This window comes from Megalopta genalis, chromosome 5, assembly GCF_051020955.1.
Source record: "Megalopta genalis isolate 19385.01 chromosome 5, iyMegGena1_principal, whole genome shotgun sequence".
NCBI classification, from domain to species: domain Eukaryota; kingdom Metazoa; phylum Arthropoda; class Insecta; order Hymenoptera; family Halictidae; genus Megalopta; species Megalopta genalis.
The window spans coordinates 24,110,223-24,136,488 of NC_135017.1; the positions used below are offsets into that span (position 1 = coordinate 24,110,223).

At 43.3% G+C, this 26,266-nt stretch overlaps 3 protein-coding genes across 4 annotated transcripts; 2 read left to right on the forward strand and 1 right to left on the reverse strand.

Moving 5' to 3' along the window:
* The first annotated feature begins 388 nt into the window (after nucleotides 1-388).
* Nucleotides 389-23,791, forward strand: LOC117223967 (uncharacterized). The gene is made up of 2 exons (XM_033476582.2): nucleotides 389-1,286; nucleotides 22,193-23,791. Exons 1-2 carry the CDS (start codon nucleotides 389-391, stop codon nucleotides 22,681-22,683), a joined length of 1,389 nt encoding a protein of 462 aa, XP_033332473.2. The 3' UTR covers nucleotides 22,684-23,791.
* Nucleotides 23,792-23,948: 157 nt separating this feature from the next.
* LOC117223963 (uncharacterized) lies at nucleotides 23,949-24,920 on the forward strand. The gene is made up of 2 exons (XM_033476576.2): nucleotides 23,949-24,373; nucleotides 24,453-24,920. Exons 1-2 carry the CDS (start codon nucleotides 24,236-24,238, stop codon nucleotides 24,633-24,635), a joined length of 321 nt encoding a protein of 106 aa, XP_033332467.2. The 5' UTR covers nucleotides 23,949-24,235; the 3' UTR covers nucleotides 24,636-24,920.
* LOC117223962 (mitochondrial import inner membrane translocase subunit Tim17-B) lies at nucleotides 24,614-26,200 on the reverse strand. Of its 2 annotated transcripts, none has more exons than XM_033476573.2 (2): nucleotides 25,959-26,200; nucleotides 24,614-25,558 (listed from the first exon to the last, which is right to left on the reverse strand). In XM_033476573.2, exon 2 carries the CDS (start codon nucleotides 25,541-25,543, stop codon nucleotides 25,058-25,060), a length of 486 nt encoding a protein of 161 aa, XP_033332464.1. In that variant the 5' UTR covers nucleotides 25,544-25,558; nucleotides 25,959-26,200; the 3' UTR covers nucleotides 24,614-25,057. The 2 variants fall into 2 exon arrangements, with proteins under 2 accessions (XP_033332464.1, XP_033332465.1); XM_033476574.2 differs by lacking the exon at nucleotides 25,959-26,200 and adding an exon at nucleotides 25,734-25,863.
* Nucleotides 26,201-26,266: the final 66 nt, after the last annotated feature.

Genomic DNA, 26,266 nt, shown 5'->3' on the forward strand with positions numbered 1-26,266 from the left:
TGCCTCGGGATAACTGGCGCCTGCGTCCGCGGAACGACACCCACCTGGCAGCTACACGGAACTCTCCCAGCCCCATTGATAACGTGCTCCGTTTGATAACGCTCATCACCATGCCCGCCGATCCATGAGACACGGTTATCTCTGCGCGAAAGTGACTACACACCTCTTGAACTTTGCTCAATTTATAATAGACAGCTCGATTGGATATATCGGCAGGAGTGTGCGTCTGTGATATCTGTGTTGCTACTGGACTCGATCTCGGCTAAGTGACTCGGCGATGTTCACCGACGATCTTCTGCAAGGAATCTTCTGTTGTTCGATCGTCTGGTAACGTGGCGAAGGACACGAACTGAGGCCAATTTGATGCATCCGCCTGACCGCGACGAGGATGATGATGATGGACATGGGCATGTACGGAACCTACGGCAAGCCTGACTCATACCCGAACTACGTGTGCACGGGCCAAGGGAGTCATCATCATCACCAGCCCGTGTCCGTCGGCGGACACGTGCCCGTGCCGCCCTCGCCGGAGCTGGCGCCCGCTCATTACTTCCCCCAGACCGCGGTGTCCCCGTACTCCTCCTCGTCCTCCGAGAGTTTCCTCGCCGCGGAGTCTGGGACACCTCCGCAGGGTTTCTACTCGTCGACGGGAGTGCTGCACGAGGATGGAACCACGACCGCCATCATCTCCTCCGAGAACGGGCTGAGCTACACGAACCTGGACTACGCGTCCTCCTCGACCGCCTACCCTGGCCAGCCGCAGAACGGCTCCCACGAGCAGAGCTACCATGTCCAGCAGGCCACCGGCTATAGAGACGAGCACCACCATCATCATCACCACGCGACCTCGGCCACCAGCATCCACCAAAGCCCCATGGTGGCCGGCCACTCGAGGAACGAGCACGAGCTGCACCATCAGTCTTCTAGTCATCACCACCACCACCACCATCACCATTCCGAGCCCGACTATCAGATCGCCGGCACCACGAACTATCTCCACCAACTGCCTCCCGCGGAAGACTCCATACACTATCATACGCAGATACGGCAGAACGATTACACCGCTGGTCATCCTGCCGGGCATTACAAAGAAGAGACTCCCGACCCGGCTAATTATCACGTGCTGCAGCAACAGGGACATCCGCAGCACCCGCACCAGCACGGCCACGGACACCATCATCAGCAACACCCTCACGGCCACCATCCTCAACAGCAGCAACAACAACAACCCCACGTACCCACCTACAAGTGGATGCAGGTCAAGAGGAACGTGCCCAAGCCCGTCGGTATGTAGATCCTCTGCGTGATGTATTCGATGCTCCCGGGCCAACTGCCGTGAAATTAGCATGCCGTGGGGGCGATCCGGTAGCCGCTCGTTAACTTCTGTTTATCGTCCAGCCTAGTCCAGACGGCATAGACGCGGACGTTCTCCCGGCCGATCCCTATCTTCCCGGGAATTAATGATCGATCGGACGCCCCGGATCCCGCGCGTGTGAACCGATCGCGACGGAACCGGTGACGAGTTCATCTCGATCCTGCGACGGGCGTACCTTTCTCGCCGATAACAAACTATCCGGATAGGTCCCGTTTTGTGTCGCCTCGATGGTGAATCTCCTAGGCGGGCTGCGAAGTGTGTCTAGAAACGGAACGGTTCAGCATCGGGATCCTTGAAGCAGGAGTCTTTTACTTAGGCTAGAGATCGTGTTTGAGGTCTTCCTGTCTTGTGTCTTTTTGGTCGGAGATCATTTAATAGGAGTCTAGAAATTGTGTCTAAGACGAGTTCTTGGAATGTATTCAAAGAGGATTGTCGATAGATTAATGCTGGATAGAAATTGCGTTTGAGATGAAGTCTTCTTCTTTTGTGTTTTGTTTAGTTAGAGACGACTTAATTAATCGGTCTAGAAATTGTGTCTAGGACGAATTCGTGGAATGTATTCAGAGAGGATCAACGATAGATTTTAGCTGGTTTTGTGTTGCTTTGGCTAGACATGTTTGTATTAGACAGTCCAGAAGTTGTGTCTAGAGGACGAATTCTTAGAATTTTACTTCTTATTCTTAGAATTCTTAGCATTTTACCAGGATTAACGATGAGTAGAAATTAAGGATATAGATACAACTGTCTTTTAAGATAGCTGGAGAGAAAAAATGCCTTGAAGAAAACCTTGTTTTACTTGTTTTACTTCGACCAAGATAAAATAGGAATTGGAAACCAGAATCATGTCCACGTAAACAAGTTCCAAATGTCTGTAGCAACATTCTATAACTACAAAGATTAGGTTATTCTTTAATATAGAAAATTAGTCATCCCAATCTCCTCCTTCTACAGAGTACTTTCTACTGAAAAAGCTATCATCGATCCAAACGTCTTCGAATTTCTTTGAATATGTTTCTACCGATCGTCAAGTTTCTCGAGTCTTCATTTTCGAGAGAAGGAGCAAGGTGACGTACCTCGTTTTCCACAAACTTCTGAAGTCGACGGGCGCCGGCCAGCAATTCTCGGAATGGCAATTCGCCGCGTTTAAGTCGCGATACGATCCAATTGTCTCTCGTTGAGGACACTTTGCTTGATCTCCACGAGCCACGGGGCCCCAATCGAAGTTCAGCGGTTTTCACTTGGGTGGTGAATTCAATTAAGATTGACGGACAATTGAAACGCGACGAACCCGTTGGTCCGACGACCCGGTCGCTCTCGAAACGCGCACTCGTTAACAAGATTAATAAAACGTGACACGTAATTCCGGTCCACGAATTCCTCGCGTGTTTTCCTGCGGATCGGGAATCGCGCGCGCGCCGCCGAGAACGTCTCGCCTCGCCATCTTGTCTCGCGTCCGATAAAATCGCGACGGCAAAAATAGGCACATTTGAGAAAGTATTTCAACGGAAAATGGAACTCCGAACCCGAAATTAGTCAATGGTTCGAGTTGGCGCGCCGGTAACCGTCGCGCCGATAAAAAACGATTATCGGAGTTCATCGAAACATCGGAGAACGGTTTGCGAGAAGTCGGACGTTGATTCGATATCTAGTTCTATCTAACTATGGAATCGATCGGAGATTACGAACGATTGCGAATTTAGAGTGTTCGCGATTATTTGCGGTGATCGAACGGCTTCGTTACAATTCTAATCCAGAAATAAATGGTCTTGGAGATTATGGATAGCGACTATGGACATCATCTGTTTATAATTTCACTCGGACGCCTGATTAGGAAGAATTCTTTCGATTTCATCAATCTTGCCATGATTGTTCGAAAAAAAAACGGTTAAATACATTTTACGCTAGATTTATGGAACCCGTCAAAATGACGGGGGTCACTAATTTGTTAATTCACGATTATTCATATTGTAAAGATACATTTACGAGTTATTTATTCAATTTATACGTTACTTACGGCAAATGTTACAATAACACTTGCTAAAAATCAGAATAAATGTCTTACTGTTAGTTTTATAAACTAATATAAAACAGCTATTTTTTGTGCTTCTTAAATCTAGTGTTAAAGAACTTCAAAATACTGTTGTATCACTTTCAACTCAGTCAAATGATTGAGAACAGAAATAAATGTCTATGCAACTCTAATATATTGCAATTAACGCAGACAAATTTTATTTTGCATAACAAATACTCAAGGCTAGTCGTAACGCTCGAGTTGCAGGGACAGCATGGATATTTGTTATAATTATCGCTGGTTCCCCCAACTATTTGCCCAAAGAAAATTTGCTTAGACCTTATCGGTGGTATTTGCGAATAGATCGCAAGCACACCGCAACGATAACGGGGACAAACAGGGAACGGTAGCGAGAAGATGCGGAAACGGGAAGCGCGCAAGCTTCAGGTAGCGAAAGCTTGGTTGTAGAGGATAGCGGGGAAGTTTTCGAATGTTTGGATTCGAGATAAACCGGATCTACGCATTTATCAGTGTTTATAGTTGATTTCGAAGGGGAGTTGTTTAGCTTCTATTTACGCCTATGTGACAGTCGTAAACGCGACTGATAAGATTATGCACACGAAACCAGTGTAACGATAGATACACGGGGTTTTACGAGAATATCGTACGGGGGCGGCCATAAATCAAGCCGGGCCGCAAACGCTGCTCGCCGTTGCTTATCTTTTGCCCGCGAACGACTCGATTACTTCACTCGGATGGGCATTCCGGAAATATTTCAATTTGGATCGGAGATTCCATTGGAATTCGATGGGGATCTTGCGCCTGCTCGGATGCGTTTAATCGCCAGCTGCGATCGCATTTGGCGCTGCTCGCGGGCATTTATTTTTTGACAATTCAACTCGGCCAGGATCGAGTGATCTGTGTGAGATCTTGGAGATCTTGGATCACGTGCAATTTATACAACTGTTTATGCACTTCAGCTTGAACAATTGCAATTGATAAAAATCGGGCGAGATTAAGAAAAATACAGCAGATGAAGATCTGCAGAAAATTCTCCCTAATTTTCCATCAGCTTGTAAACAATTTGGGAAGAGCCTTTAACGATTTTTTAACGATTATTCGAACCTTGCGCCTCGTTTTTATAATTGTTGATAATCGGCAACTATAAAAATGAGCCGTGAGGCTCGAATAATCGTATCTCTTCTTCCCGGATTCTCCATTTTTGTTTACAAGCTGAAGGAAAATTCGGGAGAATTTACTGTGTAGCTTTGTGATCGTTAATTTACTATTTTTATTACTTGGGTATGTTAAACTTCGCTGTGCTAGTGTTCGAGCTTCTGTTTAAATATTCTCATACCCACCATCCATTTTGCAAGCTTTAATAATGCTAATACTATCGGCCAAACGAATTTTAATCTAAGAAAAATCCTGTCTCGTAAAAGAATTTGATGATTAAAGTCTAATTGCTAATTCGCTATTTTTATTTACCTTTATTTTTTTCGTATACCTCTTAATTTTGTGTATTTTAATAGATGAAAATATCATTTACGATCTCTCAAGAAATGATTAAATCGTCAGAATGTGAATGCCAAGTTTGAAAGTTGAATTAATTGAGTCAGAGAGGAAGGCTCCACATTTTTATAGTGGAAGGTTGGAACGCGCCGTGCCAAAAACTGGAAGTATAACGAAGAAATATCGAGTTCGCTTGGAGGGGAACTCCCTTGGTAATAAAATAAGGAAGTTAATTGTCTCGAAGGTATCGCACGCTACACTATACCGGAGGCAACGCTTTGATTATCTGGACAACCCCGTTTCGCCGGTGAAATAGAACACGGAAAGGGAGAAATGATACTACAAGTATTTAATTGTAAAAAAAGAACTACGCTATCTGGAATATCTAGCGGCGAAAACTTGGCCGCGAAGTGAATATTCGAATAGAACTTTTGTCGAGAATTCTCCAGGCATTACATTTGGAACAGGATTAAAAGCTTTTCCAGTTATATTCACCTCGTGTTTGAGTCATACTATCATAATTGTGTCTGGCCGTAAACGGCGAACGAATATTCTTTTTCCTCGACGTCAATTCCTTTTCAAGCGCGATTCAAATTCCAGAAGCATGAATTCATCCGGCGATATCGTTGTGTTCTCCATGGGAAACGAGATAAAGGTATGTATCGCGAATAGTAGATGCAAATTTAACCGACTAGATACGTGTCGTGCTGGGGAAATATTTTTTTCCAATGTCAATTTGATCGTGCACGACGTTTGACAAGCAATACAAGTCGTTCCGGATTTGTTGTTGCATATTTCACCGGTCGCGGTTTGCGAAAAGGATCCCGTTAACATAGGAAAGGAATTTGCGGCGATTGAGAAATCGCTCGGAGAATTTTATTAGGCACACCGAATGTTATTCTGTACGGTCGGAAATTCCAAAATGGCGCACGGTGTCGCCGGGGTCAAGACATAAATTTTATCGACCACCGAGAGAGGAATTAAGTGGAGGACCTTGAGTCGAAAGAATTCGAACTAATTAGTCCCGCGGTATCGCGCAGAGGGTCTCGATATTGTAAATAATCGACGATATTGCAATAACAAACAATTTTTTCGCGACTAAAGGCCGTCACAGTGTTTACAAATACGAAGATCGGCTCGCGAAGAAGGAATATTGGCACGTTCGAACAGAATTTATCGCGAGCCGATCGGAATCAATGGTAGTTGCGCGAAGATATTGGTAAGCCCCGATAAGATTCGAGCTTAGGAACGAAATTTCTGCACGCGAGTTATCTGATTATTTCGGGAGATTGTACTGATAGCCGATAACGCGCCTTTGAGCTTTAATCGAAACGCGATGGACTCGAAACTTCTGTGGCCATTTAACGTCTAAAATCCAACGCACGTCGACCATCCGATCCCTAATAAAATCCTGCGCGATTCTAAACGTCAGACGTTGATCGGACCACCGATGGAAAATCGATTGGACCAGCGAAATAATAAAATGCTAACAATGCCAATAAAATATCGCATCGTTTCTGCAAACGAAACGCTAGTTGTGTCACTGGAAATCGTCTGGAGCAGATTAATAATTGTCAAAGGGAACGCTAACCGTTGGTGACAGGATAAAAACGTCGTTAGATTAGAGATCGCTTAACAAAAGCGGCGGCGATTAGGCGAGTGAAAAATTCCCGGGACGCGCGCCCGTTCGAAATTACACATTTGCAGTTGGCGATCGGCGCCGATTAGCATACGCGTATGCAGTCGCTCGCGAGCACGGTCAACAAAATATAAAAAAAGAAAAAGCAGTTCAAATCCGATCGTCAGAAGAGGAACGTGTACATGATCGCGATCGAGTCCAGTTGTGTCGAACCGTTGAAAAAACCTCATGAATAATCAAGAGGACGCGACGCCCGGTATCGCGTCGATGTCGATCGAAATCCGTTAATTTAGATGCGATTTCCGCGGTCGAGTCAGTCATCGGGAACATAAAGGCATTTTCCACGCGACCGTCCCACCAACAGAAACGTTACACCAGCTTAACGACCGTTTTACATAAAACGCGAATGTTGTCGAGGCAGATTTTTCAATGATTAATTCATACACGATGGACGCGATACGTTATCCGGGCACAGGTGAACAGATATCATTTATTATTCATTTGTAAATCCGCAGGTCGATGGAAATGGACGTACCGGGAATTACGTTAATTTTCTGGAAATGCTGTAATGCATTCCACGCGCAGATTCATTCTGATTACTAGATTTTTCACAGTGCCGGGCCACCGCTGTCAATTTTGGCTCTTCGGTCATTATGATAGTTGGCGTTAATCATTAACCCCTGGCTTATCGGTTTATCGCATCGATGCGAGCCGAATTTTGTAGAAAATTGATTCGGTAGTTTCGAAAGACGGAAAAACTAGACCGAGAAACATTATAAAACGTTGAATAAGTCTTTGAAATCGTCCAATAAGTTGCAAGATGTAACTCGAACTAGATTATACATCAAAGACTTTAACAATAGGAAAAACGAACATCTGATCGTTCTTTATTTACGTGATCAAATGATATACGAAAATATCTTCGACATTAACTTTTAGCGAAACTAAAGTTATCGGTAAACAGTGCGGATTTTTATGCAAAATGAAAGTTCACTAAAATTCTGTAAAAATTCCCGACAGTCAGGAGTTGAACAAATATTAACTCTTAACATGTTTAATCAGTTGAAAATGATCGAACAGCATTGTTAAATATCGTTTCTTTCATTTACCCCGTTGTATTCGACATTTTAGTTACACCTACAAATGCATAAAATCACCGATTTCATCCCCTACTACCAAGAAACGTCGTCGAAACGGCGTTGCTTTAACGGGAAATGAAGAATTTCAATTACCGTTTCGTGTGTTTGGAATTCGCGACATTTTCTGCACGCGAATGAAAAGAAAAAACACGGATGTCGCGGAGGATTACGGGAAGGGGTTGATCGGCGTTGGCGGTACAGTTCCGTTCGCATGTCCCGATGTAATAAGCGTCACCCTCCGTTACGTCTCGACTGGTGTTATTAATTTGATTATAATGAGCTATTAAGTGAAACGCTGGTAATCCTGACAAGCTTCATTCAACGGGCTAGGCTTTCGAGCCACTCTCGGAACCCGGCGATTGCCTCGAGCCCCGTTGCTGTTAGGCAAATTACCACCGAGAGAGCTGGGGGAACACTCTTCTCACTTTCAGGCCGCCACTGGATACTTTCGTTCTCGAATATAGTCGCGCGGGTAACTTAGCTATTGACACCTTCATTTTAACCCTCCGGACCATTCCTGTTCTCGTTCGCCAATTTTTTGAACCGTTGTGCTCACGAAATCTGGACGTTTGTATTAAAAGTAAAAGTAAAAACTCGATATCATTTTTTGAAAGATGTTCATTCAATCAAAATCGTGACCCATTTGCCTCGATACAATTTTCCCAACGAGTTCTTAATATTTAAACGCTATTTTTAAGATTATTTTTAAGGAAGTTCCAATCTTTTGAATATGGTTGAACTTAGCTTATAAAAATATTACATGTATTATTCCGTAGAATTCATGCTCACACAAAACTCTAAATAAATGAGAAATGAAAAATGAGATTAATGTAAAAACTGACTATGAAATCTGAGCAAATAATTTCGACTCCAACGTACGAGTGAGGCAAAGTGTTAATCGACACAGTGTAGTCGTAGATGAGTGCATAAATAATCTTTGGCGGCTGACGATAAAAGAAGAAAAGGGTTGAACGTAGAGCTACATTGGTCTTTAAGCAAGCTAGGTATAATAATACAAAGCATTTAAAATAACAATAACGAAGACAAAAACGACAATGATCTAATAGAAAAATCGAAACGTAAATTTTACGTTAAAATCCAGTGTCTCGTGTCCTAACACTAAACTTACCAAGCCTTAAAAATAACTAACGTGTGCTGCTTTATAACAATGCAAATACTATTTATTTAGACAAGTCGTCATTTTTATTATAATCTATGCTTTAAAGGAGTCTTTATAATTTCGGAAACTTTAAAACACACAAATGTGAAACCGATTAATTTGATCGGCTTTGTAGGCATAGTGTTAAAATTTCAGTGTTACTTGTTACTCTGATCTGAAGTGGTCGAAATACCACATCCAATGCGAACCATTGGAAAAATCGCCATGAATTCAGTGACGTCAGAGAGAGAGAGAGAGAGAGAGAGAGAGAGAGAGAGAGAGAGAGAGAGCGAGCGAGCGAGAAAGAGAGGAGAGCTGCGCAGTGGGATTGAATCGAAATAACAAGATGGGCGGGGCGGCGAAGAGGGTCGATTTCGGTAGATTTTGGTTGGTTAGGTTTTTTGGTTGGCCGGGATTTCACAATAGCCGTGCTTTTTCCCTTGGTGCCTCCATAATGTGTTCCATGGGGTCCAGAGGGAGAGAAGAGCGAAGGGTCTCTATGGGGACGGTCGGACCACCCTTCGCGACAGAACCGGAGAAAGAGAGAGAAAGAGAGAAAAATAGGGGCGGGTAGGGGTGAAAGGGGGGTGTAGTCGCGACGCTGTCAGCCCTCCCGATTTATCATACCAGACTCGATTTCTTCTCTATATAATCAATAGCGGGATTGCCGATACAACGGCAGGAAAAAAGGGCGGAACAAACAAGCAACCCTTACTGGCCTTACCCCGTCGCAATAGTAATTCCAGGCATTCAGTTAGGCTTCGCGGGAAAAACGCCCTCTTGTCGCTTCGGAAATCTGTATACACCTTTTTTTATTACCACTTCGCCGACGAAAAAGCGAAGTAATTGGAAAAATGACCTTGCTGGGTTGATCGATGATAGATTAGCCCCTTTATTTAGCCATTGTACCTTTGAAGGGCTTGGTGGCCCGCAAGTGCCTCTCGTCAATATAAATATTAGTGAACATTCTAACAGTTTTCTTGGTCATTCGATTTTATTTGCGAAAAGAAGAGCGCGCCACCTCCTGCTTCTGTAAGTTTTTCACTTGGAATAATTTTTATCAACCCTTTGCCCTGAAAATTAAATGAAACTTTATCCTTTCGTTATCAGTATTCTAACATTAAGGTAAAGGTCGACATTCGACGAATGCAATTGATCTGTGAAAGAAATCATAGTGCGAGGGTTTAATCAGGAATTAGTTAGAATTAGGACGATGATGAATACTAGATGAGAGTGAACGGAGATGCGCATAGTCAGCAACATATTCAAAAATGATCGAATCCATTGCTAACACCGTTTTCGTAAATATATCCGATTTTTAACAATTTCATTTTCGCTGCTGTACTTATCATTTAATTAATGAAACCGAAACTGACAAGTTAAATTTTACTGCAGGCAACATCGTTTTAACCATTTTACATTCTAATAACCCTAGTAACGTTCAGTTTGCTCAATATATTGCGGTAATGAACGTAATAATGAATTTCGAAACCTAGTTAAAAATTCGTGTCAGCGGTGCACGATCGACGTGGCATTTCGACGATCGTCGGAAAACGTTGTAACACGACTAGCAAAGCATCTCGTTCGATGTCAGGAACAGCATTAACATCTTCAGCGGCGACGCGTTCGTAAAACATCGCCAGGAACCATCGGAATCGCGTCCAAGACGGTCGTTAAACTTGATTTACAGCAACGGCCGCGTCAAGATACAGTCACAATCCAGTCAAACATCATTCAACGCTCGTGAAATTGATTAACAACGTCTCCATACATTCAATAAACGGTCGGGGCCGGTAATAAAGTCCGTTTAGCGTAAATTAAGGCGCACGCGAACGCGAACGCGCATACGAGACCAGTTATGACGAATTATGCCAGGGCACCGAGGGTCCCCGGCGGCCGTGTTTGCGCCGTTTCGCCGGTTTTACGGCATATTTCGCGTTACTTATGAATAGAGCAACCGGCCGTCCTGATTGCACGCTCTCTGCCGCCACGTCCGCGAACGTTTCGTTTCGTTTCGTTTTATATTCGGCCGTGTAAGGCCGCTTTACGACGTCGCGTCACGTATCCGCGACGGCGGACTCGCCAATCGACCATATCAATTCCGACGATTCTTTCCGTGGTTCTGTTCCATGGGATCGGAATTCGTCGGACGATCGTCGCTGAACAGCGAAAACTGGAGTGGAACCGTATCTTTCGCTCTGAAAAACTTTGTTTGAGCAAAACGCGGTGGTCGAACCACAACGACGAAACGATCGGACGCTTTTTGAAGCAGATTCTTGTGTAACTTGGACTTTTCTGAGTCGTCAAGAGGATGAGTTTAGTGGACAGGTGTGAAGGAAAATTGAAAAAGAAGGGAAATGGAAGAGGACGCTCTTCACAGTTTTTTGTGGATCCGCTCGTGTGCATTCTGAAAGCTTCGTCGAGATCGTATAACGTTGCTGCGAGCCGCAGAAGATCAACTCTTGATCAATCCCCAGATCAAGTTAGAAATTAGGGGAAATCCTGCAGAGGGGTGAAAAGAGCTCAAAGCACAGTCTAATCAAATAGTGCTGGTTATCTTCGGTTAATTGTTGCAGCCTTTTGATTAGACCAAAAAACACTAGTCTTGATCGTTATTTGAAGTAATTACCCCGAAAAGTGTCTTAAGTTAAGATAAGAAGATCGAAAAATTTACCTGTAAATACAGAGTTATATAACCACTATTTTCCTATTGTACAGTAATTTCATTTCGTTTTCTATAACGGTTACGATCAGATCTTTATGCAAAATAAACATTTTCCTCGTCGATTGTATATAAAACAGGATTTAGATAAAATTGTGTTGCTTCTTTTAATAGTGTTGATAAGGTAAAAATAATGTAGAAGTATTGTTCAAATTTCCTTTTATCTTCGCTGTTCCCTGGTCCTGACGTGTGTCCAATCACCAAAATCTACTTATAAACAAAAGTAAAACAGATATTGTTTAGAGAATCGGAAGCGTAGAAATATGTAATAACAGTGGAGGTACTTTGAAGCATCTGTTAAAGGATAGTATCCTAGAAAATGGAAATTCTACTCTAGAAGAGTTAACAACAATTTGGGAATAGGAGACGCGATTATTCTATAGTTAGTTATTATTATTCTATAGTTCTGTAATTGTATTATTATATAGTTATATTATTATGTTATTATATAGTTAGCTATTATTATTCTATAGTTATATTATTTTATAATTACCGATTGTCACTAACTATAGACACGAGCTGCAAAGCTCAAATAATCGTTCCTTATACTCCTAAATTGTCCATTTTCGTGTACAATCTAAGCGTCAATTAGAGAGAATTCACTGTACACCGCAAGAAATGCAAGAAAATAGTGAACAAATTAGAAAAAATGGAGTACAAATTAAACAAAGTGAGAAAAATAGGAAAAAGATGAAATAATAAGGATAGAATAAAGTTGTACGTGCGTGAATAATGGAAGGCTGCGTTAATAATTTGAAAATTGTAAACCGAGTCTATCCCTTGGCCCTGAGACCGGAATTAACAATAAAATGTATCAGAAAAAATCGTAAACTTCCGTCATTCGAAGAGGACAGTCAAGGGATAGCGGGAAAGTGCCGAAACTCGAAAGATCGATTTCCCAAAGCAGGAATTCGCGTAGGAGGGTAATCAGGGTGGCAGCAGAGATTCCAGGAGGGGAATCGCGCAAGCCCGACCGGAGGCCTAGAATCTAGAAAGAGGCAGGCAAAAAGCGTAGTGAAAATGAGCGTGAGGCGCGGAGCCAGAAAAAGAAGAATCGAGGAGTGAAAATAAAGCGAGCGAAGGAGCGCGAGAAAGAGGTAGGTCGGTCGGTTTTGCGAGCGTAGGTAGAACGGAGCAACTGACCAGCCAAGCCGTCAGGCAGGCAGGCAGGCAGGCAGGCAAAGCAAGGAAAGGCAAGGCAAAGCGAGGCGAGGCAAGGCAAAGCAAGGCAAAGGCAGGCAGAGCTGGACGAGGCAGCGTGTTGCGGCTCGGGCTAGGGCCGTCGGCGGACGCGTGAGTGAGTGGCCGATATCTCGCGAGGGGATCAGAGGATCGTTCGCGTGTTTCCACCCGGGCTGCCACCCGCCGAACCCGGCGAACCCCGGATCCCGCAACTCCCGCAACAACCCTAAGTAACTGACTCTCCCCTGGCTAGTTGCTCTGCCCCCTCGCTGCGGGCTCGCCGGCTACTAGCCGTTCGCTTTACTCGCTAGCCAGCGCGCGCGACCTGCAACCCCCGATCCACCCCCAACTGCTCCGACAATCACCGACCCTGTCCACGTGTCTCGCTCACGGTGATTTTCATTTCCGCGGCACTCCAGCCGACGATATATCGCCTCGCGGGAAAAAAGCCGATACTGGTCGTCGCCCGGCGCACGCCAATTTCACCGAAAACAGGGCCGAAAGTGTCCCCGCTCGATCATCCTTCGCATCGGACCCCGGCTAAACTCGGCGGACGTGGTTCTTGACCGACAACCCGTCGCCGTTTGTTGAACCTTGAGATAGAGGTACTTACCAATCGCTTCCAGGCTACTTGGAAGCTCGTTCCTTTCGTCGAGGATTTTCCTTTAGATTGCTTCGATCGCCAGTTTTGTGGATCCTTCAGCCGATCCATGATTAGCAACGGATGAATTGGTCGGACCTTGGCCGAATCGCTTCTGCACAATTTTGTGGATCCTTTAATCGACGAATTAGCGACTGCTGAATCGGTCGCGGCTCGATTGAGTCGCTTCTGGACAATTTCGTAGATCATTTAGCAGCCGAATCCATGATGAATCCATGATCGGTCCCTAACCGACGGATCTACGGGATACTGCCTCGCAGACTCGGTCAATTGCTCCTGGTATTTGCATTGTGTCACGTGTACTCCGTGGTTCCCATCTTGTTCCCCCGTGGTTCCACGAGCAATGTTTGCACAATCCTCGAGCGGTTTTGGCATTGACATTTAGCACTGTGTTCGCGCCACAAATAGATTATACTCCCGCGATTCAGAGGTCTACGTACTTCTGCGAAAGCAGCGGACCGTCGGATTGACCCGCTAAAAATAAAAGGAGCGCAGGTGAACGTGGCAAATACGGCTGGTCGATTCGAGGCCAATAAAAATGAAATTCTTAATACGCCAAATCGAGTGACCTCGGGGCCATAAATAAAGTTGACTGCACGCAATCGTTCGGCACGTACGTTTATCATAGCTAGAAATTCAAATTTCAACCTCACTCGGGGAGAGCAATTCTCTGGCGGAAGGAAGAAAAAAAAGTGAAATCGAAACGAAGGTTACGCGATTACGGCGCGCCGTACGTTATCGGCGAGCCGTTTTTTTACGCTCGGGAATCGTGATTTTCCGCGGGCAGTTTTCCCGCCCTGCGAAATCTCTCGTGCGACGGGGGTAGATAGAATTGGTGAGAAAAGAAAGAAGGAGGAATCGGCGGGGGCGAACTCGCGAGAACGAAGGTTTATCGACAAGCCGAATGCAAAGCGTGCTATGCCTAATTTCAGCGGGAAACGCTTCTAGTGCTGCCACGGCACGCACGCTGCCTTTTACACGTTCTCGAACACCGACTCCGTGGATCCCCGCTGGTCTGCACGCAGCCCCGCGATGTACAATGTTGGTTTTTCATTGAATTTGCAGGATAGACAGGGGACAAAGCGTGCGAAACATCGGACATTGGGAGGAATTTCGTCGATCAATTTTTCTATTATTGTTCACGGCGAATGAGATAGGAATCTGTTTTGTCAAACTCTGACACTGACTCAGGATAGCAGCTATCTCGCGACCGAAATCTACATAGTTAATGTCGCGCCCTACCAGGGGTGGCACAGAAAGAAATTGGGCCAATAATTCGTGCCCAATATTTCACGCGTAACTTCTCCTTTCGCAATGATCGAAATACTACCTCGAGCGAATATTTTTCTCCCTTGCCGAACGGGGGGACATTCACAAATCAGACGTAATTTCAAAGTAATTCTTTCATCTCGTTTATTTCCGAATAAAACGATCTAACCCCTTGCCATACTTCGACGAGTTAAACACGTCATTAAAATTTCTAGTAACAACTTATCGAGTATAGACGTTATTCTGTCCTTGAAAATTGGAATAATAATTCTGATCTGTTGTCATCAATATTTAAGAATTCAAGAAAATTTAGGCATGCAACAAGCATCGGTTTTCTTTCCCTTCTAAGAAATTATTGAAAAATTTCTAATCGCAGTAACTGCGAAGAGAATGGTACGTCAAGGGGGTCAATACGTCTTATTCGAGAAACATGAAGTTAGTTATGCTCGAAAACAAACCAAAGACACGGGGATTGTTGCATCCCACGGTAACCGGCAATACCGGTGTACAGCAGACAAAAAAGGGCGTTGCAAACAAATTTAATCTCTCGAAGCGCCAATCAACCGGACATCTTCCTCGAAGACATATTAACGCATCCACGCAGGTGCAGTCCGACTAATTAGTCGCAGCCCTTATTTCCAGCGATGGAAGAGAGCGAACGGCCTATTAGCGCGTCCGCGGCGCCGAAACAGTATTTCAAAAGCGTTCGCTTTGCCGAGCACAGCGAAAATCGTGCTCACTCGTGGCGAAACAGGTTCGATTCTCGTTCGTTAGGCGTATCGCAATTTACCGGCGGACGGGGAGCGTTTCCGCGAGGGACGAGCGCGTACGAGCCGGCGAAACTTTATTACGACGAACGTAAGTAACAGTAAAACACGATAGCGCTATTGATGCCGTTCGAGTAACAATAACGGTTTTACGAGGCTCGTTAAACGTCCCGATATTCCTTATTACCGTTCACCGGGGGCTTGTTAGCCCGTGGAAAACGCTTCCGCTCGCGCTCGGCTCGTACGTTTAATCATTTGAATATCGTCCGCGCGTGCTACGGCCGTCGCGGATTCCTGGACCCGCGAATCGCTTCCCGGACCACGGAAAAAGTCGCCAGCCCCGACTGTTTATAGGGTCGTTATCGTTCACGGTAGGCGTCAGAGGGTAGAGAAATTGTCGATGATTAAAGCCGATAAATCGACAACATTATTACCCCCGGCTGGGCATAAACAACGCAGGCCTGTACTTTAGGCTTACCTTGTAGACGCTGCGAGCTTCCCACCGAGTTCGTTTTATGCATATTGTTTCGTCAAACTTTTCGTCGAGCTTTACTGCTTCCGATGCTAAACGTTGCTTTAAATCGTCGTCGATTCGATCGTGTAAACTCGATTCTACGCGAAGCTGGAAGCATTTGTCATGCCTGGTTTTCTTAGTCGATTTCGACGATTAAAACGGTCCAGAAATTCTGTCATACTCTGCCAGGTTTCGTGAATCGAGCATATCTCTCGCGAATTTCTCGATCAAGATCTAGAATTCTATCAACGGCTGTCCGAACTGTGACACTAGCCCCGTACGTTTCTAATAAAACACGATTTTTTAGGGTTCCCTCTTGTTGCTACGATAAAAACACCACGGTCCACGCTCGCGACACAAATATTTAACGGCGAGAAGGAGCTAGATCGGTCGGCGTCGTAGCGTGTAATCGGATGTGGAAATCAGATACCTTCAAATACAGCTGGATCCTGGACGGTCGACATTTTTTTCCGCTGAAAGGTGTCCTGGCGAGGTAGCACTGCAACTTTCCACGAAGCGATGACAACATTAGCGTCGCGAGGCTGTAATGGTACAATTAAATATCGTTGTAAATGTTCTGATAATATTTTCTATAAATTACGCTTGCTCGATCAGTTCAAAGCCATTGGACTGGTAATTCCGAGGACGGAATTTCCAATGAAATAATACGAGGAGGTTCATCGCCGTGAAAGAAATAGTAAAGACATGTTTTGGAAATGAAAATTTTCAGGAATGTGTGCGATTGGAAGCTGAATGAAAATGGTACCCCTATCGGCGACCTTTTCCCGGTAACATTATACCGGGGGACTTCCTTGCCACCCCCGCAAACACATTCACCCCCTCTCCTTGCGTCATCTGCGCAGTCGCCCCATGGCTTTTAGCCTTTGAATAATATTTGAATTGCGTAATGCTCGTCTAAAAGGGAGTCGTTAGCGCATAAGGGGCAGATGATCCCGTGTGATCAACGGATTAGTTTCTCTCGAGCGTGCGATTTTATCGGGGAACCGAAGAAGCCACTATCAAACCGCCAGTGCACCTAATCAGTCTACGATCTCCCAAAAAATTCCAATACATTCCCCAGACCAGCTCGAGGCAAATACATATAATAAAGCTTATTAAAAATTCATAATATCAAAATACATAAAGTAAATGAGTGAATTGAACTTCTTAAAACAATATTTGTATTGCAATATGCAATATTCAAACAGAAAGAACAATATTATTTAATAGACTGAGGATTTTTATACAAAATACAAATTGTCTCCATTTATTTCTTTTCTTAATCATTCTACCGAGTTGACAGTGATATAATATCTTTAAACTTCATAAATGTTTTTACTATCTTGCATTTGATTTATTCATTTTTTTCATAACTGCATAAAATCCGCAGTCTATTAATTAACGATCGAGCAACGCACCTTTTTTGAGAAAAGTATAACTAGTGCTATGTGCTTAAGATAATTCCTAATTTTTTCATCATATTTTCTTCAACATATTCTCTAATTCTACTCTGCTATCCAAATGGTAAAAGAAGCGAGAACAATTTTAAAAAGTGAAGACAATATTCACTCTTCATTAAAAGAGACAAGATAACTGTTACTTTACCATTATTCTTCAGCTATTCGTAGAAAACATGTCCAAGGGGAGAGTTCCGTCGAAATAGAACAGATTTCCCAGGAAAGTTCCGTAGAAATAGAACAGATTTCTCCGGGAGAATTTCGTAGAACCAGAACAGATCCCCCAGGAAAATCTCCTCGAAGCCGACTCTTCAGCGCAGCGCCGGTATTTTTGAGCGAGCGCATAAATTAGAGCTCTGCGTTTAATAAGCGCGTCCCGCGAGAACCGGATCGAGAGCAGGAACTCTATCTCTTCGCCAGGCGAGCCTTAATGTTTTCATACGCCTCGATCTCGATTCATCTCTCCTCTTCTGTTTTCGACCCTCCTCCGATTCCGTCTCTCTGCTCGTTTTCTTCCTCGACAGATCCTCGCTCGACGCGATCGTCGTCGCCGTGGAGCGAGAGGAATACAGAGGAAGATCTCCGTGCGGTCGCGGCTCTAGAAAAATCTAGAAAACGAAACAACAAATTGCTTCTGGTAGAACCTGTAATCTCCGCGCGGAATACATTGTGGACAGCGTTGCGAGTACCGAGGGCCGTTCGCTGGCTGCAGCATCGGTCAACGAAAAGGAAACGAATTTATGCAAATCTGGGCTGGAGAAAGAACTTTTTTCGAGAAAAGTTGGAAAAATCCTCCCGGATAATTAATATCATTCTACAATTTACCGAAGAAACTATATCTTTTTAAATTGCCAAAGTTCATCCCCCGAATTTACCCTGAAATCCTGCTAGCCAAGTATGATTCGAAAAATGATTTCAGTTCCCGTTTAAGAACAGATCACAGAAGCTCCAAAATCGTTGAAGTGGCTACTCTCGCCATTATCCACCGGCATTATCTACTTTTTCCCACTGTTTCCAATTTCCTTCTCCCTCCGCCGGTTCTCGCCGGCAGGCGCCGCGTAAAATAATAATATTAAGCCAGGTGAGATTTAATCAGGGCCCTTTGAACGAGCCCGGTCTGGCATGCATGCCTCGAAGCCCAGGTTAGGTGTTAGTTGTGTTAACGCGGGCAGTACGCACGCCCACACGGTTCCGTACACCCTCTCGTTTGCAACCACCGGCGCGCGACAATGTGTGCGAGAATTACATTCATGTTTGGCGGTGAGCTTAAGTGCACTTGGTCGATTCGCGTTGAGTCGGGCGACTCCGGACATTTCGCTTTTAATTACTTTTTCGGTGGACGCCGATAATGTCGGCTGACCGGCCAGACGTTCTGTCGCGACCGTTTGAAACTTTGCGATACGCTGCTGCAATGTCCTTAAAGAAATTCGCTAGCGACGGGAAACCGATCGGGATCGCATATTTCGTGGTATAATTTTACATTGGTGGTGTAGGCACGGTCTGGAAAAATGTTGACCTTGACTTTTCCTGGGAAGAATACATAGATAGCATTATGGGTTTTTTAGTCGAACTGGTCTGACAAAGTAGCAAAATTGTAGGAGTCCATCTGCTTCTCAAGAAAAGACACTGTTTAGAGAACTTTTTATAATGATATTTCTGGTGTTTGAAGAAATGAGACGCACTCTGGGTTTTTTATATTGACTGGTCTGACAATGTAGAGAGAAATTATAGAAGTCAATCTGCTTCTCAAGAAAAGATACAATTCAGGGAAATGTTTATCATAACATTTGTGGTATTTGAAGATATAAAAAGCACTTCAGGACTTTTATTTTGACCGATTTGACAATGTAGCAAAGTTGCCGAAGAAGTTAATCTGTTTATCAAGTTCTCCGGGTTTCATCCCGGGAAAAATAATTAACATCTTCAACGACCCCCTTAATTCCACGCTATCTCGGTCTTTAACCCTTCCTAATCTGTCTATTCCTTATTCTGTCGCCTCTTACCCTCTCCCGTGACGCGTCGTCCTGTTCTCATTTGCTTCCAGGACAAATAATTTCCGGCCTCCAGGACTTTCACTCCGTCTCCGTGCAGACTCGTGTTCGCGATCGAACCTCTTATCGTCGCATCGAGATAAGATTGCCGTTCAAAGAAATTATCTTGCCTGCTTTCTTTGTCGAGAACGAGCAGGTTTAAAAAGGCAATCTCCGCGCGAAAACAAAAAAATATACATTAACATCGTCACGGGAACAATTCATTGTTCGGACGCGATCAATATCGTCTCGACCTATCAGATAATTCAAGAGTATCGTTCTTTTCTTGTTACGCGACCTTTAAATTTAAGCTCTAACGAGATTACTCTTTCCTCGATTTCCATACAGGTCTTTTTAGCTGTACATGTAATCATCGCCAGACCGCAGATTTCATGCGTTCGCGTAACGAAATTAAGAATAGCAAACAAGTTGAACTAAGAAAACAGAGAAGTTACTGAACGACGTCTGTCGTTCTAATTGAGACGCAGTCAACTTATATTTTTCAGTCTAATTATCGTATACATCTGATTTCACAAGTTCAATGTCCAAAGAAATTGTGCCGGTTCAGAGAATGCATCGCTCAAGCAAACAGAACAGTCGGTTAAACGACGCAAAGCAGTTTTAATTACTGTTATGAATATTCTTCGAGGAGGAAACTCTAATTACGGTACAACCGGTGCACCGTTTAATCGAAAGTGATTTGCCGATTCCGCTCGGGTAAGCGTTTCCCCGATCGGCCGCCGTTCGAGATTTGTCTTTTCAGAAATGGAATCGGACGTGGCTGATTATATCGCGAGCGAACCGTGCACGACGTGTGCCGCGCGAGTTTTATCGATTATTCAGTGGCAAGACAGTAATGCGGATTACACGACCTCCACATCTAGTTTGTAAATTACAGAACCGTTTCTGGCCGATGAAAAGAACGCTTCCATTTCCGTGCGGGAAATTCGTTCACATTATTCCCAATGCTAGCACAAATTCCGGCGATACATGGTTCGATTATTGCAAAAGGTCCGGCTCAGCTTTCAGAAACCTTGATAAATCCAATTTTTTTCCCCGTTCCAACGGACGCATTTCCAGCGGAACTTCGCTGGTGAAGTCCAACTGTACCATAGAAAATCAGACTGCGCGCGCTCTGTCCTCCTGTTAAGGCGCTAAATTGATGAATGAGTCGCGAAAACGAGAAACATTTCACCGTATCACGCCGGCCGCGGCTAATAGAACTTGTCCAACTTGATTATTCCGGCTCGAAGATGTGCGGGCTTAATGGCCGCCGGACCAAGTTCCGGATCCGGTATTTAAGTGACTGATGTTTCTGGATAATTCGGGAAAATCCGTCGAGCAACATGCCGTATTTCTTTTCTTCTACTCCTTTTTGGCAAACGAGCTGGAAACGACCGATTGAAATATGAAGAAAAATGATCTACCTTGCGAGACGATACAGGCAAACATATCGGTGAAAAAGAAGATGTGGCACTAAGGCGGTGGCTCGACGGTTTCGTCCACCCTCCGCCATTAAGCAAATTGACTTCCACATACCGGAGGACTAAATAACAATCTAATTTCCATAATGCGTAAACGACGTCACTTCTTTTTCAGAAGAGCGCATCGCACTCGCCTCCCCTCCCTTTGTTGTACCGTCTTCGAGCTTCGCACGATGTCGCGTACGAAATAAAACTATTGACTATCTCGTAGTCCGGGAAAATATGATTTGCCCCGAAACGGCAAAATTTTTGCAACAGAAATCAGGAATTGGTTAGATTTACGATTGATCGGTCTTATTTTGGGCAGCGTCCATTTCGGTAGCAAAGGTCAAAATGGGCTCTGCGCGATGAGACCAGAACCGAATTAGACAAAGTGTGCGGAATGACCAACGCGGAAGATCGATAAGTAAAACGACGCAACTGGCCTTGACATTCGACAACAGCTGATGCAATTTGATCCAGATTTAGGGCTCAACCCTATCGGTCCGGGACAGGTTCGCTCCTCCGAGCACTGACCAGCTGTGTTGGACAATAAACGGCTGCGGGCCGAAGGATTAAACTTCGTCCTAATACGACGGATATTGCCTTTAACCTCCGCTGTGGACACGTTGGACACGTACCACGAGAATTAACGGAAGAACCGGGATCGCAAGCGACAGGGGACGCGAACGTGTATCCCTTGGACGATCGAACTGGTCGTCCTTCGAAGCTCTAATTAGAGGATTTCGCTGTGTAACGAGAGAATTAACAGATGCTCTGCAATCAGACCGTGTATGAATTGCAGGAAATGATACAGGACAGCCCTAAATATTTTCTTACATGTTGCACAATTATGCTAATGCCGTTTCATAATCATAGTAATTGTAACTGCGAAGCTGTCCGTAATAACAAGATCATTACGCGTTTATGGCGTATGCAAATCTTTCACGCAGAAGAGAACTCCGTTTAGTAAAAATCTGTAGAAGTGATAACAAATTGCTGATCGCATCAATTGCTCGTAATTACAGGCTGCTTAGGTTAATAAAAAGAAATGTGACACGGGAAATCCCCAGATCAGTCGTTTAGTGCAGTCAGAATTAACAAGCACGTGTTATAATCAATTTAACATTAAAATTCTGCTGACTGGCGATAACAATTTGCTAAGTACGCAAGTCGTCCTTAATTACACGATAGCTGCTCCAGTTAATGAGGAGATCTGTAATCCGAGAAATTTATCGATTAATTCATTATTTTTGTAATGGAATTAACGAACCAATTTTAATTTGTTGCAGTGGCAAAACCGAACCCAAGTTTGGCGGACTTCGGTGGCAGCACGATCGGGGCCGGAAGTGCATCTACCTACACCAGCCCAGCAAACGGTCCGGTGAACTGCCTTACCGGCGGTCCTTTAGCCGGTATAGCAGGCGGTTTCAATAACACCGGTCGGACCAATTTCACGAACAAGCAGCTCACGGAGCTCGAGAAAGAGTTCCACTTCAACAAGTACCTGACCAGAGCAAGACGCATCGAAATCGCGTCCGCGCTGCAGCTGAACGAGACGCAGGTGAAGATTTGGTTTCAGAACAGGCGGATGAAGCAGAAGAAGAGGATGAAGGAGGGTCTGATACCGAACGAGAGCTCGACGGTGACGCAACTAGGCGGAGCAAGGAGTAACAGCAACTCGCCAACAAGTTCTTCGAGTCATGAAACTGGTGGCCTCGGTTTATCGAGCTTTACCAGCGACAATAGCCGCGAATCGCCGCCGACTGCGTCGAAAGATTGACGCGTTCCTTGCTGCAGCAACGAGCGAATTTTCGGCCTAAGATTCCACGACGATTGGTGAACCGAGAGGAACACGAGAAACTGATTTCAAATCTCCCGCGCCTCGGGTGGCGCAACCAACCGATCCCTTAGCTGCTGCAGCAAAAAAATTCGAAACGACAGAGAACACATGGAGGAACAATGGAGACGAGGAACGATGAGAATTATCAAAATTTAATCGACCATAGAATAGAGAATTCGAAGGCGTATATATACCGATTGTACGAATTATTTATTTTTATTCCCCCAATTTTGAATTCGTGTATGCCGCGACGGCAATATTGATAGAGTCGATCCGCAAGGTTACCATATACCTCAGTTTGTGTAAATGGTATAATGATATTTATATATGTAATTAGAAATACCAATGATCACACGCAGTATATCCTGTAAAAATAAACTGTGAGAATGCAACTTTTTGGCCGCTGATCAGTAGCGTCCTAAGGTTACCCTTCTTTTTGGTGAGGACAATTATTGTTTGATGTTATCATCCTCGGTTTTTCTACATGAAGTCATTCGAATGATCGACCCGACACTTCTTGTGAACCGCATGTTAGTGTGATAGTGTTAACTAAGATTAACGAACCTTCGTAAATGTGGTGTTCATCATAATAAATTATAACTACTGTGTAATGATGGCATGATAACAGTAGTTGTGCTCCCAATTTGAATATCTTCTGTATGTATATGTACATAAAGTCTCTAACACAAATCTTACGTCGACGACAATGTATATCGTGCATTATACAGTAATTAACATTAAAAATAAGCGAAAAAGCTGAAGAATGTTCTAAAACTTTTATAGATCGTCGTTTATAAAAACAGAAAAAAGAAACTGAATACTGTATAGTGAAGTTGCGTTCGAATGCTAAGATTCGTGTTGATTCTATTTAACTTAACGCGACCACTCGAAAATTTACAAATTAATATAATCATATAGTTCTATGGATTACATTGTAATCCATTAAAGAATCCTGTACCTAAATAAATTCAATTACGATAAATTGTGATTAAACTGTAGTTTTACGTAGACTTCTGTAGAAAGAATAAAGTATTATTATATTACCGTATGTTGCGCATACCTAATCCCCGCCGAAATTTAAATAAAAGAAACTTGACCGCCGGAAGGTTGCATATTTTAAATTCAAAATTTCAAATCCATTCTGGTGAACTTTTAAAAATTGGAAGTTGAAGAACGGTAACGAAGTTAGAAACGAGTATAGTTGGCTGCACTGGGTGCCAGTCATTCTAACCTCTACGTAATGTTTTATAGACGCTGTATGTATACTGAACATTTGCCAGTTTCTACAGTTTAAATCGAATGATACTGAATAAAGATTAGTTTAAGTCGAATAATACTGAAGAAAGATTACAACTATAAATCGTGAGACTATTGTTTATAAAACGACCAGGAAAGAAATGTAATTCTCATGAAACACTTGTGTAGTGTTGCATAGTGTCAAAACAACACAATAAGGTTATACACAAATATATTAAAAGAAAGTAATTAAAGGATGGAGAATCATTTTGATTTACCTGAATTAAAAATAGGCGCAAACGAGTTGCTTGCCTTCCAAAGGGATTTAAAGCAGGAAAGGGAACTTCTTTTGAAACTGTTGACGAAAATTGATAACCAAGTTCACAGGCTGCAGGTAAATATCTCATTCATGTAATTTATGAAATAATTATGTTATGTTCTAATTTCTTTCATTCGTAATCGAAATTTTTAAGGTGGAACAACTTAACTTACTTGCGATAATGAACAAATCGTTAAAAGATTCAGGAGAAAAATCACCGTCGTACGAATCAGAACATGAAATGCCGCAAGACGCATCGAATAAATCTTTGAACTTATCTATAACCACGGCTTTCAAATACTTCGAAGAAGAGGATGATGATGAAGAAGATGTTTAATAGAACTAAGCATTACAAATAATACAATTAATCTTACAATATCGACGATAATTTTATCAGCCCTCGTTTATCTCTTCTATTATAGATAGTCTTTTCACAAAAGACCTATATCCTGACATAATATGTTGTCAATTTATTTTAGTAATATATATATGTAAATATATATTATATTTATATATTATTAATACGTTTGTACCGGCTGTGTCGATTCGTATATTAACAGTTCAATAAAAATACAGAAAGGAACAACATTGAATAAAAAATTAACTATTATTATTTCTTAAATCAAGGAGTTCCATTGTCTATACAGATTTCATGTACTGGCAACCATATCTTTCAACTACTATCGTTTTCGAATACGAAACGTTTGTACTTAATTAGTTGAGTGTGATTTGAAATGTGTCTAAAATGTGTTTAAAATTTTACGACGGATTACCGTGCGGCGGTGGTCCAAAATTCGGATCGTCTGTGATCGAGGGAGGTTTGAACTGATCCGCGGACACACGCGTGAAAAATATTCCTACGCCTTCGATCAGGGACAATAGCACAGCACCAATGATCGCGCTACCAGCCATAGCTGGTAAACCACTCCTTGCTGATAATATACCACCAGTTGCTGCTCCACTAATAATAGAATTCCAAGGGTCCTCCTTTTTTCTAATTTGAATCAATGTACAATCTATCGTCGAAAACAGACAGCCCCAAGATGCAAAATTTCCAGCAAAGATGGGAGACCGTTGTTTGATCGCCATGAAACTGCCTTGAAGTCGTTTGGACATTCCACTGGGTGCATTACGGAAGCCTTTAATACTTTGAAAGACGGCTCCACCAATTAAACCCATTGTGAATGCACCACCACAGTCATCTACTATACGCCAAGGGCATGGTTCTCTCGAGTACTCTTCCATACCTTAGCTGATAATCTAGAAAACATAAATGAGACTTGTCAGTGCAACATTCGCAACATACGAAAATGATATCAAATAAAAATAGCTAATCATTATCCTCAAAGAAACCGTGGTAACGTAACCTTTAACACCGAGCACATATATCAAAATGGCAATTAAATATTCTGACCGTTTAATTTCTTTTTCATACCTACTTCAGTCGACAAGATATATTATATAGAGATCGCTTTTTTGCGCGTCAATGATCAGAACGAAAGATATATGTTACAAAATAGCATATACATGCGAACAAGGTTATGTACCGAATCCTTGTGTAGGATCGGTCACCATGTGCACAAAAGTTCGAAGCATTTAAAACTATCTGCCTGGAAAAAATCGTATCCGTCGCGAAAACAGAATATTTTTCTTTACTTACCATATAATTTATTGTAAATACATACACCGAGGTACGTGATACCTCTTGCACGTTACAGCGTGACTACGTTAATAAATTCTCAAACCGAATTCCCCATGATCCCGTCCGAATCGAAATGGTGCTTGCCGAGCAAATGAAAAGCAATAATTTCTTTCCGGAATAAAAATGATTTTTAAAGAGGTTCCATACATTAATTTTCGTTAAACACTTTTCTTGATCATGACTCGATATTCGTTCGTACGAACGATGTGGAGCGATGTATCGACTCGAAGGCTCGCGTTGCGTGATATATTTCGAAAGGAAAAAAT